The sequence below is a fragment of the Enoplosus armatus genome, chromosome 4 (genome assembly GCF_043641665.1).
Source record: "Enoplosus armatus isolate fEnoArm2 chromosome 4, fEnoArm2.hap1, whole genome shotgun sequence".
Lineage (NCBI taxonomy): Eukaryota > Metazoa > Chordata > Actinopteri > Centrarchiformes > Enoplosidae > Enoplosus > Enoplosus armatus.
This window is the reverse complement of record NC_092183.1, coordinates 1,590,139-1,609,984: the sequence shown is the minus strand read 5'-3', so window position 1 is coordinate 1,609,984 and position 19,846 is coordinate 1,590,139. Positions and strand designations below refer to the sequence as shown.

The 19,846-nt window shown below is 44.0% G+C and overlaps 1 protein-coding gene across 1 annotated transcript in view; it reads left to right on the top strand.

Moving 5' to 3' along the window:
• Positions 1-14,634, top strand: part of znf608 (zinc finger protein 608) — a 37,269-nt gene extending 22,635 nt beyond the window's left edge. The window contains exons 3-9 of the mRNA XM_070904536.1: positions 3,184-3,271; positions 6,551-9,023; positions 10,041-10,509; positions 11,691-11,860; positions 12,811-12,958; positions 13,414-13,470; positions 14,615-14,634. Of these exons, the coding sequence (XP_070760637.1) occupies positions 3,184-3,271; positions 6,551-9,023; positions 10,041-10,509; positions 11,691-11,860; positions 12,811-12,958; positions 13,414-13,470; positions 14,615-14,634 (3,425 nt within the window). The remainder of the gene's footprint in view (positions 1-3,183; positions 3,272-6,550; positions 9,024-10,040; positions 10,510-11,690; positions 11,861-12,810; positions 12,959-13,413; positions 13,471-14,614) is intronic.
• The last annotated feature ends 5,212 nt before the right edge of the window (positions 14,635-19,846 follow it).

Below are 19,846 nucleotides of genomic sequence, written 5' to 3'. Positions count from 1 at the left end.
AGGATCGTTTCGAAGGACAATGTCAGAGTCACAGAGACGACAAAGACGAAGACAAAAGGAGACATGAGAGAGTATTCTTCATCCCGAGGAGTCCTCCCTGCCGTTCGGGGACTATCGTTCAGGAGGCGGAGGGACATCTGAGCCCCCTCCTCGTGACGGCGGAGGGATACGAGCTGAGGATGCTGGTTGCATGTTAATTAAGCAGAATACTAATTGGAAAGACAGAAAGGAGAAGAAGAAGACGACGACGAGACCACCATTTCAGCTTCAGAGCCCCCCCCCCCCTCCTCTCCTCCCTCCGCCTCCCCGCAGGAGGCCGGAGTCTGATGAGCGCTAATCAGATGGTGATTGGCTCGACTGCAGACTGTCTGTCTGACTGTCTGTCTGACGGGATGCCAGAGATAAAGTGAATGATGTAAATATTACAGTTCGAAGGTGATTTGCGTCTCGTGAACACTCGCATGAAATAATCACTTTGTAAAGAAGCTAACCGACGTCATTTACGTGTGAAGGAACAGTGCACTGTTTATTCACTTTCTATTGGTGAGTTAGATGAAAAGATCAGCACCACTCAGACAGGCAGCTAGCTTAGCTTAGCTTAGAATACAGACTGGAAACAAGGGGGAGCAGCTAGCCTAGCCTCACTAATTAGCATGCGATATCTCATGAGTTTAATCTGTGCACAAAGTGTAAAAATGAAGATTCTCTGTTTGTTCTGATATTATGTGCAGTGGATGAGGAGAGGGAACATTTTCTTTTGCACTGAGTGATACCAAACAAACCATGAAGTCACTGACATACAGATGCTCAGATTCTTCGAGGACTCTCTGATTAACACTCTGCTTCATTTAAAGAGTTGTTTGTTTCCACACAGCATCTGTGGAGCAAAGAATCTGGCCCGGCATTTATTGGAAGAAGGTTTATGAATTAAAAACAGGCTCGAAAGGATTCAGAACGTCACACAAGTTGTGAAGAACATTATTCTGGCATGAACGCCGGCTTTCGTGACAATGAGACGAGAACCGATGAGCTATCGAGCGTTTTGGCATCTTCCCCAAGAAGAGACGGAGTCACGTTGACTAAAAATAGAAACCCAGTCACATTTCAGGCCCAACAAGGCTTCAGGGGGCACGAGAGTGAAGAGGAAAACCTCCACTGTTTGCTGTTGACCCCAAACTGGGACAGTAACTGAAATGAATGAAGGATTGCAGGTGAACACAGACATAAATGAACCAGAACATTTTTTTTGTACATGAAATGAAACCAATGCACGTCCTCATATGTGAGACTTTATATGCAAAGACGATAAACTTACAGGACTGGGGGGTCTGAGCTTCAGGGACACACATCACGTGGAAGCCAATAATTTAAGACATCTGTCCACGATTTTTAGGAAAACACAACCTTTTCCCTTTTTTCCAGTGAGTGATAAAATCATCATTTGGATTGCACGCCACACTCCAGGCCCTGTGCACAGCTACACTGCAGGGCTTTACTGGGGATCCAGACACTAGACCTGACCCGTGAAGGACCTTCAGCCGTCTTAACAGAACCCAAGACAGACCTGATAACTGCTCGGTCCAAGCCTGGATAGACTCTGAAGACAGGAGGCAGAGTTCAAAAGATGGTTACTGGAAGTGACTGGTACTACTGGCAAACACTGAAGAACACATATACACATTATATTTACATGCACACTGGTCGGACTGGCTTTCACTCCTGTCGTTTCAGTGCCGCAGCTGTTGAGAATGAACCAATGAAATACAGTTTCTTTGTCAACAAATACAGTGTTTCTGCTATCAGCTACTTTCATTCAGTCACGGTTTAATGCCACTGAGCAAAAACCTGGATAAGATATTTACACTGCAGTTTGTTTGGAGCCGGAGAGCTCCAACAAGCGTATTCATCAGGACATGATGTTTACATGCGTTAACGTTACGTTATTTCCATTTTGGTGCGATATTGCTGCTATAAAAGATGTCATTATGGCTTCATTGAATATAGTAATACAGAATATGTGTACATATATTTCATTAAACTTCAAAGCTTCTTCTTTCTTTTTCCGTGTTATTGTGCTTTCGTCTTTTGAACTCGGTCCTTTTGTTTTATGGTTTTTGCTGTTTTTGATTGCACAGCACTTTGCTCAGCTGTGCTTCATGAATACATTTGGATTGGACTGGAGATGTTAGGACCACCTTTTGTTAAACTGAGCGACACACTTGGCTGCGTTTCCCGGCTCTCATTTATCTGTGAGAGTGTTTTGTGGCGGCGGCGGCCATCAGGCTTAATTGAAGAGAAAGGAGTCGTGTGTTGCAGTCAAACCTCGTTTTAAAGCTGTAATGTGTCCAAAATTTGATTTGCTTGGCGTTGCCGCTGGCGCATCACAAAGTGGAGGTTAATGGTTTTCAAATGTCAGTCTGAGAGAGAGAGAGAGAGGAAGAGAGAGAGACATTTATTTCAGATGGCTGAAGGTTCATCAATCCCCAGATTAGAGTCGAAACCTTGAAGACTAAACTTTCCCTCCAACTGAAAACCTGACAGGAACGGAAGAGTACATTTTCCTCCTCAGATGTTGCCGACCAATATCAGTGTGAGTAATTTGACCGGCTGTGACAAACAGTTTGAACCATTTGGAAAACAATTTGAGCCTCTTAAAACTGTGGACTCCATCCTTCAGTTTGCCGCAGATTTTCATTTCCAAACTGTTAACTGCTGCTGTTCTCAGACGTCTGCTCGCCACATTGATTTTTCTTTCCTCGCAGGTTCATTGTGTTCCTTTGATTTCTGGACTTTTGTCTTTTATCAGTGTTTCATTAGTTTCCTCATTAGATACGAGTGAGAACAAAGATGTGAGGATTGTTGCAGCGCTGCAAAGGGTGATGATATAAGCAGGAAAAGAAATTACTGTTTGATTCTGTAATACTCAACATTTTTGTTTTTTGTTCTATGACAGATATGAAAATCCATCAGCATATAAAAAACAAAAAATATTGAATTCTTCTCATCTGTTTAATTACTAAACTCATGCAACATGTTCCAGAGGGATATATAATTGTCAATGTCTTTGCACCACAAACCTGTTTTCCTCTCTGACCTCTTCATCCTGACACTGACAGAGAAGCCAGTTATGCTCCCAGTAGATCCAGTACTAACTGCTCTGTCTCCGTCCTGTGTGATTGACAGGTGTGCTGGTGGTGAATGTGACATGGAGGAAGAGAACCTACGTGGGAACTCTGTTAGACTGCACCAAACACGACTGGGCTCCTCCAAGGTAATACTACACTCTTCTTCTTCTTCTCTTTCTCTGCCTCTGAGCACATGGATCTGAGAACCAGAGGACGCTATGCAGGCCTGCCCACACCTGCACCCTGACTCACCTGGCTCCCGGCTACGCTGTGCAAAGTCGCTGCTAACAAAGTTAGCTTGTAAATGTACTCACCACAAAAAATGAACAGCCAACTCTCCTAGAGTGTCTTTTAGCAGAACCGAACGCTGCTGTCGTGATTGACAGGTCGCCGTGGTAGCGACCAGTACTATTGACCAATCACGTTCGAGCGGGCTTTGGCTGCATGCAGGTAAAAAGTCTGTGTGGAGAGCAAAAGAGGCTATCATCTGACAACAGTTTGGCTTTTTGTTAGCATTTTTATAATAATAATAATAATAATAATAATAATACAATAATGTAATCTGTTTCTTGTGTCTCTGGTTTGAAAAGTTAGCATTTTGCCCGTTAGCGGAGGATAGCAGCTATCGTTAGCTTGGATTATCAACAGCAACAGACTGTCAATAGAAACTTACATGCGTTGTTTGTTCAAAGCTCAGCACCAAACATCCCTGTTTGTTGCATGACTTGCTGTTTATCTTTTAGGTTTGTCGCGAACAAGAAATGTAAACTGCTAACCAAGTAACAAACGCTTCAGAGCCACTTTTCAAGCCTCCAGCCAAGCAGTGTTTCGATGGAAACAGGTTTTTGCTCATATTTCTTTCGGGTTGGGGAAGATCGTGGTCACGTTAAAGTATTATCAGAGAGAGCGCTGCTTCCTCTATGGCAGCTTTTCACAGTTACCGTGTCGTTTTCTAAAAACAGCACACCATTTTGCTCAAGTTGGATTGTGATTGGCTCGTCACGTCACCACAGGGCAACACAGAAGGAAAAAATGAGGACGCTGTCCTATTTTTTGGCCGTAAGCAACTAAGCTGCATGACGAGCTGATGCTTTGTAGATGTCTTTATGTAAAGCGACTGTGTTTGTGTCCATCAGCACTGTCAGACATCCAGTGAGCGCCCGTCCTCAGACTGGGAACATCGGGCCTAAAATTATATTTGAAATCAATTCTTCTTCTAATGGTAAACACAGGCCGCTCGGTGTACTTCCCTGTTTGATCTATCATGTTATGTCCATTTGATTGTTATTCTTATTGGCTTTTATTTGCTGCTGATTGTTCATTTGATTAACTGAAAGGAGCACTTGTTGTTTTTTTTTAAATTGCTGTAATGTTACTAAAATGATTTAAAAAAAAAAAAGAGGCTAAATTGGCTCTGGGGCTGCCAGCTGTTGTTCCATGATGAGCTTTAACAAAAACACTCTCCAGTCTGCATCCCAACTGTTTTACAAATGGAGAGTGGTTTTTGTAATTGCTGAGTGGAAAATGTGACAGTCCCTCCTCGCAGGGTTGAAACCTCTCAATTATTGCTCCTGTATGTAAATGATTGTTGTCATGGCAATTACAGCTTAATCTCAGAAACCAGGGACTAAATTGCCTTTTTCATTTGGACTCTTGTCACCGCGGACGTCTGTCAGTGGTGACTGAATGCTGCTTTATTATATAATTCAATGGAATTAAATGCTTCCTCTTCGATGACTGATCATCAGACTTTGAATGAAACTGTAACCGAAAGATAAAAGCACAAAATATAACAGAGACATATGGAAAACACATTTGAGATTATAAACAACAAAACCAACTGAAGGGCTTCAATTTTTCAGCATTAGTAAACAAAGCAGAATTGCAGGAAATCATCTGGACTAGATCGCTCAATCAACCAAAACTGCTTTTTAAATGGAGGCATGAGAGCAACAAATAACCTTGAAATGCCAAAAGAAAATGCATAAAATTTGGACTTTCCAGCAGCTTCAGTGACATTCAGGGACACATTGATGTAAAAAAGCAATTACAGACATCATAGGAAATGTGAGATATCATCATTTTAAAATCACAGAGGGGGACAAGAAAGTCTAGTCTCAACGTGCTTTGCAGTCCATTCCATTAATAAGGTGATTAACACCCAAAACAGCCTCTCCAAGGTCAGAATTCATTCACTGAGTATTTAACAACAACCAGTTCTGTGATGTAGTGTCATAATTACTGCATTAAAAGGCCAGATGCAAGGTTCAGGGTCCGGCTTTGACAATAGAGCCTTTAGATAAACATAAAGCAATGCTCCTCCGTCATCCCAGCAGACAGGTTTTGGATATAAGTAACGAAGTGCGAGTGTGAAAAAGCATCTCCAGTGTTAAGATGCGAGGCGCTCTGGTAAACAGCATCAAAAGATTTCAAAGTAGAAGGGACGGCATGTGAATACAAAATGCCTCAGTATCAAATACAGAGATAACTGTGGATTGTACAGGTTTTTTTTATGTTATGAAAAGAGAAGGAGGCTTTGTACAGAAAAAAAATACATTTTTTATCCTTGACGTCTGGGTAAAGTGGTCCACATGAGCCTTGAATGATAATCTGTTATCTTCCAAGGTTTTTGTCTGATGGTACAAGAGTGCAATTAGGGTGAAGATATGAACAAGTTATTCTTGGGTTAAAACCTTTCAAGAACAACAGCATCAACAAGAACAACAGGCTTGTTTTCAGTGCGATGGTTTGATGTGTTTTTCTGTTTTTCTGACACAATAACACCACGATGTAGAACAGTACAGTGTGAAACTAAACAATACGACGCGACGAGATAAGATACAATACGATGTAAAACAACACAATCTGAAACAATAAGTTGTGACATGAATGTATGATGATATGATGTGATACGATTGATTTTTTGCCATCTGCTGGACTGGCCCAATAGAGCTAACAGTGGCTATCACACTGCGTCCCCCTCGTACTGTTAACACAAAGTCCAAGTCTAATACTTTATTTCATACGTTGGATAAAAGTATGTGCTAGAAATACAAACAGGGACAGCCTCCCTTGTGAGGTTTTGATTGGTTACTCAGCCAATCACTCGTGAATCCCATTGTTTAAATGGTTTTAGGGCGCTGTCCTCCGAGTCCTTTTACACCCATAGACCTGTATTAGATGGAGGCGGCATCGGGAGGAAGATAGTGTTGAATTAGCGTATATTGAAAATGTAATTTGCCCATTTATTTCATAATAACAATTTAACAAGCTGGCTGACTGACCGGGCGAGCAATACAACAGAACACAATGCAACACAACGCGACACGACACAATACAATCTGTCTCATCTTTCCAGACGGTCAGGAAGTGATATTGAGAGGAATTCTCTTCTGAATCCATTGTTTTCCTCTTCTTCTGTCCAGGTTTTGTGAGTCCCCCTCCAGTGACCCAGAGTTGCCAGGTGGGCGTGGTCGGGGGAAACGGATGCGAATGGCCATGGCCGAGCGGCCCTGCGTTGAGCCGGCCCCTGCTGCCAAAGTCAGGGGTCTGTCACAGCACAGGAACCGTGGAGGTGGTGTGGCTGGAAGCACTGCACCCATCCACAGCAAGGGACGGAGAGGAAGCCTGAACCTCATCAACAGCAACTGCCGAGCGCCTCCTTCTTTCTTCACTGTGGAGGAGGTGAAACCTGCCAACAGCACCTCCTCTCTCTCCTCCGGGAAACGAAAGAACAAACCGCCAGCTGATCTGGACCTCAGCCTGGTCTCCTCTGACGAAATTAAACACGGGAATGGGAAGAGGATCCGAGCCAAATCCCGCAGCGCCCCATCCACGCCGCAGGGCAAATCCGACCCCTCGTTCATGGACCCTGGAGGAGGTTGCGCCTCCTCACCACCTCCCCCACCCATCCTCATCGACTGTCCCCACCCCAACTGCACTAAACGCTACAAGCACATCAACGGCCTGCGCTACCACCAGACGCATGCACACCTGGAGGCTGAGGAGCAGAGGAAGCCTGAGCTGGAGCCCATGAAGGATGGGGAGAGTGAGGAACGACTATCAGACAGTGAGGACACCATTAACAACATGACATATGACCTCTCAGAGACAAACAACAGCACTAATGCCAACAGCTCCTCTAAGAAACCTGCTCCTCTATATAAGGTGACCACGGTGGGGTCTCCTAAGAACAGACGGCTACTCCTCAGTACTGACCACAGCCCCACAGCCAACTCCAAGACCAGAAGAGCCTCACTGCTGAAAGATGGGCTGATTGATGACCTTAGCAATCTGCCCATCATCTCCAACATGACCGTGGTTCTGGAAAACTGCATGGTACCAGACAGGAACTCCACGGTAGAGATGCCCAAACTGGAAGCCGAAGGTTTGATCGACAAAAAGGGAGGTGCATGTGACAAGGGCAAGAAGGCCAACGGGAAGGTAGAGAAGCTGTCCAAGTCACGGACCAACCGGCCGATCGCTCCGGCCCCTGCTCCTCCCAAGTTGATCGCCATACCCAACACAGCGTATCCGACCAGCACAGCAGATACTGCCTCCTCGCAGCAGCCCTCGCCCATAGCAGCCATAGGACTCACCAGTAAAAACCTTCCCCTGAAACCCATTAAACCAAAGCTGAGCATCGTTGTGGAACCGAGCCTTGTCAAAGCCACCATGGTTACCTGCAACAAAGAGACCAGGAAGAAAGAGAAACGCAGGCTGAAGGACAAACATAACAAAGATGTGCCAACCAGAACGCCTAATGGCGATAGCAGCGTAATCAAAATGGAAGATGGTGGTGGTGGTTCTAAAATGGGTGTCAAGGAAATTTCTGGAAGCCTTCTGAAGGAGCACCTAAGTAAGCAGGATGTAATGAACGGGCTCACGGAGAGCCAGGAGAGCAGGATGGCCAGTATCCGAGCTGAGGCTGACAAGGTCTACACTTTCACCGATAACGCCCCCAGTCCCTCCATTGGTGGTTCGTCGCGGCTCGACCCCGGTGGTAGTTGCCTGGCAACAGCAGACAGCAACAGCAAGAACAACAGCCCCGCCTACTCTGACATCTCAGATGCTGGGGACGATGGGGGATCTTCCGAATGTCGCTCGGATGGAATCAGATCCAAGTCTGGCTCCTCGGCCTCTTCAGACGTGAGCTCTAACAGTAATCATGGTAACTCTGGTAAAACCCTGCCGACAGCATCTGCCCCATCAACAAAAGACCCCCAATCCCCATACTACCACAGCTACGAGCCCTACTACCTGCAGGGGTACATGCAGTCAGACAGGCAAAACAGCAACAGTGCTGCTTTCCACAAAAGCTCTGCCCTCGACGGCAAAGGGAAAGACAGAAAGGAAGAAATAAAAGAGGACGACAAAAGCTCCTCTCACGAGTTCTCAGACTCAAAGAAAGGTGACGGGCCACCTCAGTCTCAGCTCCAGCTGGCTATGAGTCAGACCCAGACCGCATTGGCCCAGTCGCTGTACTACGGCCAGTACTCCAGAGGACTGTACATGGACCAGAAACTGTTACTGGCCTCCAAATGCTGTGACCAGACACACAGTGCCAAGCAGAGGGGAGAGAGGGGACAAGGGGTGAGAGACAGTGAGGACGATAAACATATGGTTGGGGGTTCAGCCGGTGGACCCATGCTCGGTAAAGGTCCAGACGGTCCTAAAGGTTGCTGTCCTAAACCCGTCCTCTCCTACGTGGAGATGAGTGAGAGGGGAGAAAGGGGACAGAGTCTGGGCGTAAAGGCTGTGCACGGTGGCATGGTGGACCAGCACCAGGTCTCGATGAAAGACTGTGATGACATCAAGTCACCTTCCTCTTCCTCTTCTTCATCACTCCACAACCCAAACAGTCAGACAGATCTGGAATCAAATGTTTCCTATTCCAGTGTAAGTTTCTCCCTCTGTCTATAACCTGCCGCCGCCGCTGATGGTGTTGTTGGTGTGCTTTAATGACTGTTGAGTGTCACAAAGAGATTAATCACACATTGTGTACAGCCAAACCAGTAGGTGCTAACAACAAAGACCATGTGGCTTCTGTGGTGCTGTAGCTGTACTTTGACATACTACTTTAGTCATTTTGGTTGAAATCAAAATTGTGTGGTGTGATTTGATGGATGCAAATGTTTTTAATGTTTAGAGTAAGAGTTAATGGGGGAATTGTGTCATTCCAACTTTAGCTGTAAATGTCGAACACAAAGGAACAAATGGAACATTGCTAATACGTAAGTGTTTTATATGAGCTGCTTTTACAGGAAGCTTGTACAGATTTTTAACCGTGTCATCTCACGATGCATTTAACCGCTAACTCTAGCCACGCTGGGTCATGTAAAAAGGTTGTGTGAACTGAGTGAAAGCCGTGTTTGGGAGGTTGTTTTTTCCTTCAGTTTGGCCTAAATTCTACAGTTGATCATGTGTGAGACGTGTCTTGATTCGTGTCATTGAGAGGGACGCCACACTCCTCACATCCCACCTGTGAATGGCCGCCTGCTGTTGAAACGTCGTCATCCTTCATCAACATCACACCCAGAGCCAGTGATAGATGGTCTGTCTATGGTTCTGTTCACTCAAGTACACAGTGTTTCCTCTATAGTCATTCAGCAGCGGTGGGCCACCGCAGCAGGAGATTCTCCACCCCTGCTAAAAAGAAAATGTTCAAATGAAAGTCACAAATTAGCCTTCCTTTCCCTCCAAAAAAACACAGACAAAACGCTAAAGGGCTAACATTTAGACTTATGAAATAGGTATTTAGTTTAAGCTCTGCAACCGGCCATATAAACAAAAACTGGGACCGAGACGTGGACCGAAGTTGAACTGACCCCAAAATGACTCCCACCCACCACTGTTAACAAAGAATTATAGGGGAAACACTGCAACTAGCACCAACACTTGTCCTCATCGATCTAGCCCTCAGACGGCCCGGCCTGGGCTCACTGCCTCGCTCACAGCAAATACTCAGAGCTACATGGGGAGGAGGCCGACGAGGGTGAAGCAGACAGGGGGAAAGAATGGGGAGTTACCGTGGAGCCTGCCGGGGCCAAGATGACCTCAGGAGGAGGAGGTGTAGGAGACAGGGGAGGAGGTGTGGGCGGGGATGCTAAAAAAGCCAGGGTCCACGGATCCCACGATCTCCCGCCCGTCATCGACACGGAGGATTCAGACAGGCTGGAGGGGCTGGATGATCAAGGCCAGGAGCCAATGGGAGGGCTGTCTGAGGATTCCCAGAGTGCCCGGGCAGCCGTGTCTCCTCCCATGACCCCCCAGCAGCCCTACATCCAGTACCAACACTCCTCCTACCAGCCCTACCTGGCAATGTGTGAGAGCGGCGGGGGCTCCTACAGAGGGGTGTCCCCAACCCTGGTCCACAATTACCCAGGTAAGAGTCTGAGTAAAGGTCTGGGTTTACTTTCAAGGAATCTTTTGACATTTGGGGAAATGTGCTTTCTTGCAGAGAGTGAGACGAGAAGATTGACACCACTCCCATAAATATGAAGCTACGGTCAGCAGCTGGTTAGCGTAGCTTAGCACAAAGACTGGAAACAGGGGCAAACAGCTAACCTGTGGTTTTTAATCCTTTTGTTGGAATTAAACTAAATATGAGCTATAACGCTATAGCTTCTCATTTAACTCTCAACAAGAAAGCAAATAATCCAACTATTCCTTTAAAGCTTCGCTTCGGCTAATACATTTCATATTAACAATGGATAACGTAGCTCACAGTGACGAACACACAAGGAACTAGAAAAGGCTTTAAAAACTGCAAGTTGAGTGTTTTAAAATAGTATTCCTTTGTGTGAAATGTTGCGTTGGACCTGCAGTTTGATTTGAAGGAATTCATTGAAGTGTCAGTTGAAGTTTAAGCCTTGAAAGTTCCAGTTTCATGTTTAAACTCTGTTGACAGTTGAATTGTGAGTTTGTTTATAAGCCCTGAAAGTGGTCGACCTAACGTTTGAAGAGTAACAGCTGAAAGCGGCGGAACTGCCAGCTGAAGATTAGGAGGTGAAAGCAGCTGCAGTGTCTGTCCATGTATAAACACTGAAAGCAGTCTAAAGTCCAGTCAGTTGAAGTGTAAGAAATGAAAGCAGCTTTTTATCCTCTTTTAATAATAATTTTAAAATGCTGTGACTATTTAATGGAAAGCTCACAACTGCCTGTGGCCCTGAAGACAATATGCTGCTGTCTATATATATATATATATATAACAGTTTGTCATTTATTACAGGGTTAATGCGTTGTTTAAGGGATGTTTTAAGGAGTAAGAATCACTTTAAATGTACCAAATAGGATCAAAGCCATCTGTTTATTGTTCATTTTGTAATTACGGTGGAAATGTAAGGTTTTAACCCTTTAAAGACCCTTAATGAACAAACCCTCTTAAAAACTCCTTGATATGATTAATGCATTCATTTATGAATTAGTTAACCCCAGATAACCCCCTGATGTTGATGAGGTATCTTTAAATATAGTTATATATATATATATGTTAGATGGCTGTATGAAGTCATTGTGCATGTGTGTGTGTGTGTATGTGTGTGTTTCTGTGTTTGTGTCCACCAGGTTTCCACTACCCTCTGTACGGTAAGACAGCGGGCAGGGAGGAGTCGGAGGTGACTCCACCCAGCAGAGGAGGAGTGGTGAGCGGCAAGCAGAGCGGCGACTCGTCCTCGTCCTCGGCCATGGAGCTGCTGCAGCAGCAGAGCCACCAGTACCACGGAAAATCCCCTGCTGTGAGACACTTTACTGCCACATCCACACTGCAGCTCACAGCGTCACACCCCCGACGTTTGTCTCGTTCACTCAACACAGATCTGACGTTTCCTGATGAACACACAAAAAATATGTCAATGAAAGAAGGTTAAAGACTTGGCTTGTAAATGTTTAATACGCAACTGCTGTTATTGCTCTCTTTGTCTCTGGACAAGTCGTTTTCTATTGAACGTGATTTGCTTTGTTTTCCCGGAGTAAAGAACATATATCACATGCAGCAGCGTGACACTCACATGCTGTCCCTGTTACATTAACACACAAAGAATGAGGACAAACAAGGTACAAATGTTCAGAGAAGTTATCAACAGAATATGTAGAAATCGTAAAAGTTGTTTGACAAAATGTACGACTGTATCCTGTGAATGAATATTTCCTGCGGCAGGACAGGGTTTTGGTACATGTTAGTCCATCACTGCTGAGCATCTTAGACATACTGCAGTGTTTTAAAACCCTTTAGTGTTGTTCTCTCCAGCCAGCTGTTGGTTTCCATTAGTTTAACTGCAGAATGAGATTCAATGTGAAATCAGCTTGAGATAAATATTTCGTATTTAGACACACTTACCTGCAATACCATGCAAAGCTAATGTTGGGACCAAGCACCAACCTCCGGGTCTGAGAATGAAGTGCGTAAGTGCCTGCGTTCTTTTTAATGGCCAGCGGGGGGGGGGGGGGGCGACAAAAGAAGTCAGATTGTGTAGAAGTCTATGAGAAAATGACCCGACTTCTCACTTGATTCATTACCTCAGTAAACATTTTCAGCACGATGTTCATTTTGTAAATTGTAGTGATAGAAATACACACAGACATACCACGCATCACTACTTCTACTTCTGAGTACTTTCCAATGTCAGCAAGTGTCGAGAAGTTTAGTGATGAATGTAAATCCAGATGTGTGCATGTGTTCGTGCAGCCCGGCGAGAAGGGTTCCCCCGAGGGAGAGAGGGAGACGGAGAGAGAGAGAAACCACGTGTCGTTCGCCCGACACCTCCACACACACCATCACACACACCTGGGTATGAGCTACAACCTGATGTCAGGACAGTACGACATCTACCAAGGTACCGCACACCGAGTGCTGAGGAGAACTGCACTTTCTACATTTCACACTGAGTGCTCAGTGACGTGTGAGAGGAAGAGCTACTGCCTCACGTTCTCAGAACCACATGTTCAGCCGGCACATGCGGCCGTAATGATCAGCTGACCGCACACTTTCGGTCAGTTAGTGTAAGTTGTTGCACACGGGGAACCAAACCTTTGTCTTTCGCTTTGAAAGTGTTGCTAACAAAAGAATTGACTTCTTTTTAATCCATTTTAAAATGACAAGGTGTTTAATGTGAACAGCTACCGCATAATTCAGCTTGTCAGGAAGGCCAGCGAAAGACAAAATGCACTTTCTGGCCGAGGCTCGACAGAATGTTAAAAGGCAGACGGCTCTCTGTGAGCTGTCTCTCTGACTGTGAGTCTGGAAGATGTGATGTTTCACAGCTGATGTTCTTCCTGCTCTGTGTTGAAGGGTTGAGCTCCAGATCGCTGGTCTCCAGTCAGCAGGTGTCAGGACACTCCTCCACTGGTGAGTTTGAAACACTGTTAACACCAGACTGAACTTAATGCCAACTATATTTATGCATCATTATCTATCATCATATCAACCATGACACACACACACACACACACACACACACACACACACAGACTGCTAAAGTGGCCAGTGTCGTCTTGTTGGCAGCTCTGCGGCTTCTTTTTAATCTTTTGAATTATTGGTCATTTTCTGAGCTGAACGTCTTCTTCAGCTCTCAGACTCACAGATGAGCCACTGAGTTTGCATCTTATGAAGTGAATTGGCTAAATTTCTCTTTCATAAAATGCAGACTGGGAGCAGAATAAGCCGGAGAATTGTCTCGTCTTCAGGCCGTCTGGTGGGTCAATAAATCAAATACCTGAACCTTCTCTCCTGAGAATAACAGCTTGCTGCTTAATCGGCGCTCTGAGGCTCAGGCCTTGTTGCCTAAATTATCCTCCAGGAGATCATTACACACTTTGCAGTGTTTTCCATATATTTTCAAGCCATATATCACTGCATTTGTTTGAATGTGTGAAATAATGCAGAGGGAACGTGCCAGGCAGTTAGACGGCATAATGTGATGATTACCTTGCTGGTGCAGAGACCGCAGTTATCTATAAAAGGTAATTGCTGTGAGGAGATGAACAGAAGCGATGCTGACGGTAGAAACACACTACGGCTGAGAAATGAAGAAAAATACCAGCGTTTCTCTACAGAAGCCAAAAGCAGCGGCGCTAAATGATGTTAAGACCTGATGTCTGAAGATCTCTAATTAACTATCTTCATCTCTTGTGAACAAACACACACAGCTGAATTATCTTCTTATCTAAACTAAATAACAATGGATGGTCCTCTGAACACGTCACATTCATGTTGTCTTCACGAGAAAACAATGTTTGGTGTCTTGTTGTTGTCATCTGTACAAAACGCGAACTACCGTCCAGTTTGTTTAATACTGACGTGATAGATTCAGAGCGTTCCACGTCAGCGGCAGCCATCCTGGTTGTTTACAAAAATGCCTCAACGGCGCTCAAAGCCGCCTCATATTAGGTCGGATGGGAATCTGTCTGAATGGGAGGGGGGCCGGACGGATCTGCCAGAGCAAACGAAACATGTGACTGAAAGCCTGTGTTTTGTCTTCTTGTCTCCGCAGACAGCGAAGGGAAGAAGTAGGACCATGTGACCACGTCTCACATGAGGAACGGCAGATTTATTAGACATCAATTCCATGGTGTTGAATAAGCTTCGCCTCGCTGAGAGGCAGAGAACAAACGTTAAAAAAACCTCTTTCATTTCTTACTAATGGCAACCACCTGTTTTATAACACGTCATCGAGGAGCAGACGGGTCGACGGGGGGGACAGAAAGCAGGATCGGGACCTTTCCGAAGGAGGAACTATCTGTACAAATCCACATCTCTGACCTTGGAAGCTTTCAGTTTTGCAGGATTTGGACAGAAGCAGAAGCAGCGCGTTTAAAACTCGACATCCCAGAGCGCCGTGCAGCTGCTGCTGCGGTGTTTAACTTTATAAAATGCACATTTATCGTGGTGTATTATGATGATGATATGACTGAATGTACTGATGATGACTTACATGATCCCAATAGTGTTGATCGTTTTTTAAACTCCTATTGGGAAACAGCATTAGGAAGCTAAAAAGTCTTATTATCCTTATTATTCTTATATTATGATTATTGAAGTGGTCCTCCTCCCTCCATAGTGCTGACGCTACATTTGTATTACTAACCTGTACTTGAGCGTAACCATGTTGATTGTATTGTCTTTATGTGAGAGTAAACCTTCACATCGACCTGCCCAGTGCCATGTAGGAACCCAGTGGTGTATATATTCTGTACAGATTCATGGCAGAGCACTAACATGCTTTATCGTACTCTATGTTGATCTCCATCAGCCATGCAGGGGGGGCAGCGGGCAGAGCGGGGTAGACCAGCAGAAACAGAACCACTATTTCTTTATGAGCTGACTGCAGTTCTTCTGCAGCAGTTTTTCCTTTAGGCACATGTTCCCGTGACGTAATAGATGTTGCACATGTGATGTTGTTGCACATATCCCATTTGGTCAGAGCTGAGGGTAAGTGTGTCATTTAGTGAATGTTAGCCCCAGACTGTCCTCCCCAAAACAACCCCAATCCAATCTGATCCATGTTCAGTTTTACCTGACGAGTGCCCCCTAGTGGCCGTGTGATTTATGACTCTTGTCTATCAGGAGCGAAGGTGGAAGCTGCGTGATGTCGATTACAGAGCATCAAACCTTCACAGAGACCACGTTGGGGTGGATCAGTGGATCAACACAGCACTGCTCTCTGACTCAGGACACTGCTGTTAATGTTGATACAACAATCTCACCATGAGGTCCATTCAGTCGCTGATCTGGAGCTTTCAGTCGTATCGCACCATCTTCATCAGCAGATGGAGTTTGCCCAGTCGGCATGTAATTGTGGATATCCAAATGTCCCTCTGAGGACTTCCTGTCCATGTTAGTCGAGATTGAAAGTTGATTCTCTGAATGGACCTTTGTGGTCCAACTACAAGTTCCTGAACATTAACCAAGTCGTTCATTTTCACCCGACGGTTGATCTTTCTGTGGCACTAAGCGAGTAGTTTTGTGCCTGAACCTGATCATGAATGGTCAATATGAATCAACAAACAGTGCTGCCTTGCTAGGGGGCGTTAGGTCAGCAAACGCTAATAGGGGTCGTATTTAAAAGCTATGAGAAACAATGCATTTTGTCGTTAAGTCTGGAGGAATTGTTGGACTTAACACTACACAGATATGAGCCATTCCTCTATTCCTTGACCTAAACAAAGATGGCAGCTGGGGAAGGACTGGAAGCAGGAACCCGCTGTCGTTTCTAGTTGCCGTCTTTGTTTAGTTCAAGGGATGACTTCAGTGTACACTAGAGAAAATATAGAATAAAAGAGAGTGTGAGGACTTTGGAAATGACTTACTTCTTATTATTGGACTTGAACATAATCAACAATCATCAGGCCAGCAGAGATTTCTAACTGTAAAACATTGTGCTTAAGTCAGAGGTACAACCTGGGGCTAGGTGAACGAACGGTGGATGCCAGTGAGCGCCTGCTAAAGGCGTGTTATTCAGTTTGAACATGAAGGACACACGTGCCAGCTGTACTTACAGTCACTCTACCTCTAAAGGATGATTCCAGTGTTAACACATCCAGAGTTTTTGCTCCTTTTCTACGTCCGTGTCTTTATTATTACCTCTAAAGCCGGCAGTACACACAAAACTAAATGGAATTTGGTCTGTTTGCTCAGGTACAATAGTGAGTTTTATGACCAAAAAGAAGCTTCATCGTTCATAAGAGCATTTGCTTGCAGTGTCGTATTCAACAGCAGTTTGAGAACGTGCTAAATTCAATTTAGTTTAGAGGATAGCATAACACCTCCAAACTGATGCTGTCTTCTTTACTGGGATCAAGTCATAGTTCAAGATGGTGTTTCTTTCAGAATATTTATTTTGAATAACAACTAAGATAACAGGAAGATATAAGATATAAGCTGGAAAACAATACGGTGATGTAAGAATTCAGCAGAAACTCTGATCACACTGGAATTGTCCTTTAAGTAAAATGCCCACATTTTTACTGACAGTGACTCTTGTCAGGAGTCCCAGAATCCTTTGCCCCGCCCCTGCTCCCATGCCTCCTACAAGCTAACTAGCTCACTGCAGAGCCTCTGATAGACACAATGGTCAGGTTTCACCATTGGTGCCAAACCACTGCCACGTCATCAACAGGGTCAAAGTGTTAGCAACAAGAATTTGGCCGATCCTGGTGCGTCAGTCGTCGTGGACCCAGAAACCAGACCGGCCACGTTTCCTTCTGGCTACCTGACATTGGCTTGTGGTCGGTTTCTGTCCGATTCGGCCCTTTTCTCCCACTGCAGCTCTGAAGCTCCTCCATCTGACATCCACATTGTTGTAGCATCCCGCTGATATTTGCTCACAGCGCAGCATGTTCCACACAAACACGCCAAATTCATATGCTGCCAGTTTAATGGGGTAACTAATTCATCTCAAGTAACACAAACAGAACTGTATTTTTGTGGAAATTACTGTCAGCTAGCAAGCTAGTTAGCAGGATCATTTCCTCTCATTCACTACTAACTGTTAACTCATTCGTGAGGAAATTGAGATTTCGGACACTTACTAATCATCATCATTTTGTGTCTGTAAATGTATTAAATTGAGTTAGTTTTGGTTAGGCAGTAGGTTGAAAAGGTTGTAATTATTGACTGTAGGGCTGCAACTACCAGTCAATCAATTGATCAGCTGAACAACATGTCAAATACCCCTCACAAATTTCAATAAAGCAAAACTATAAAAAACTGCCAAAAACCCAAAGATATGACCAGATATTGTCAGTAGCTCGATATTACACACAACTTAGCTGATATTACACAACTTCATCAACTTCAACCAGCCTCCATGTGGTATCAGACTAAGAGTCGCCAGGTGGGAAAACCGTCCATGTTAACCGGCTAGTCGTAGATTCTGAGGCAAAGATATCAGGAGTTTCCTACGATTTTTACCTCTTGACTAAAAGAGTTAGAGAAGTATCAACAAACAAATAAATTCAGTATAACACAGATGCAACTGATTCATCTAATTAAAAGAAAGAAAAACAAATAACTACAATACAAATTGATAATTTAAGCTTGATTTTATTTGTATTACTGTGACGACATTAAGGGTAACCATCTTGGAATAATGTGGGAACATCATAACAGATATCTGACGGTTTTCCCCTTCTTCCCGCTCTGTCAGCGAAGCATAATTCAATGTTCACGTCATGTGGAGTGGAAGTATTCACAAGTTGGAAAACTCCCAATGGCCCAACCGTGTCTATCAGCGGCTCTGCCTCACTTACACAACACCTTACCTGCATAGTATCAGTGATCATTCTATTACTTGAATATAGTGCTATGAACTCTGTTTACAAAATGCTGTCATCTTTTGGGAGACACAGTGTTGTCTTATAAAGGCTGCTTGGTATGTTCAGTTCATCCACCCGGTGTATCCAGTTAATAACACACTGAAATCGTATAAACATGAAATCTGCTGTTGCTTTTTTATACTGTATATGCCTTAATTCATATGTTTGGCAATCATGATTAAAGGATGTTTATATATATTCTTGTTTGTGGAGTTTTCTCTTCATAAGTGACACTAAAAAACTAAAATGTCTGGCTTTTGCTACAGTACATTAACCAACTTTCAGGCCTATTATGTCAACCACCACGATATTCTTACAGGTGGAGAGCTCCTCTGCTTTGAAATATATCACACAATCTGAAAGTACAGTATTCAACGACTCATGACTGTCTAAAATGATTTGGCAAGTTATTTAGTGAATACATGGGAGTTTTGGAAGAACTATTAATAATTATTATTAGACATTTATTTTCCCTTTTGGTGTGATTACTTGGTGTGATGTATGACCAGCACCAGTGGTAGTGAAAGTATATCTGGATCTTTTACTTAAATAAATGTAGCAACACCACAGTGTGAATACTCACTTACACATAAAGATTTTACTTAAGTAAAAGTACAAAAGTATGACAATCAAAATATACTCAAAGTGCCAAAAGTACTTACCAAAAAGTACTCTTCATGCAGAATGGCCCTTTTCAGAATAATATATATTTTATATAATTGGAATAGAATTATTGATGCATTTATGTGTTCATCACTTTAATGTTGCAGCTGGTAAATGCAGGGCTAATTTAACAGAGTTATACTGTGAGTTACCTTATATATGAAAATACATCATAATTTATTTGCTAAATAAAGGTAGTGAAGTCAAACTATATATATATATATGTATATATATATATATACATATATATATTCTCCTGAGAAATGTAGTGGAGTAGAAGTATAAAGCAGCATGAAATAGAAATACTCAAGTAGTACAAGTAGCTCAAATTTGTAAGTACTGTACTTAAGTACAAAGTACTTTGTAGTAAATATACTTTGCTAATCGCTGACCAGCACAGCCCGAAGCAGTTTTTTTTTAATCAAATACAACGTGTTAAAGTCAGTAATGCAGTGGTCATGCAGTGGTCATGCAGTGCCCTCGCCCTGCTGTTCCACCTCCTACCAGCAGAGGGCGCCGGCCGGCTGAGCATCACTTCCGCTTTTAAAACAAAATGGGTGGCGCCAAAGCTTGACAACAAAGCGGCCGTTTGCTGCCCGCTGCGGACAGTCAGCGTCCGAGTCAACGAAGTCTCTGCCGTGTCCAAGTTTTGAGTCCAGAAGTAAGTTCTGAGTGAAACGGAGGCGTAAAACAGGAGCTTCTCAGTTTGAATAAACAGTTGAAAAGTTCCCGGGCTCAAATGTCAT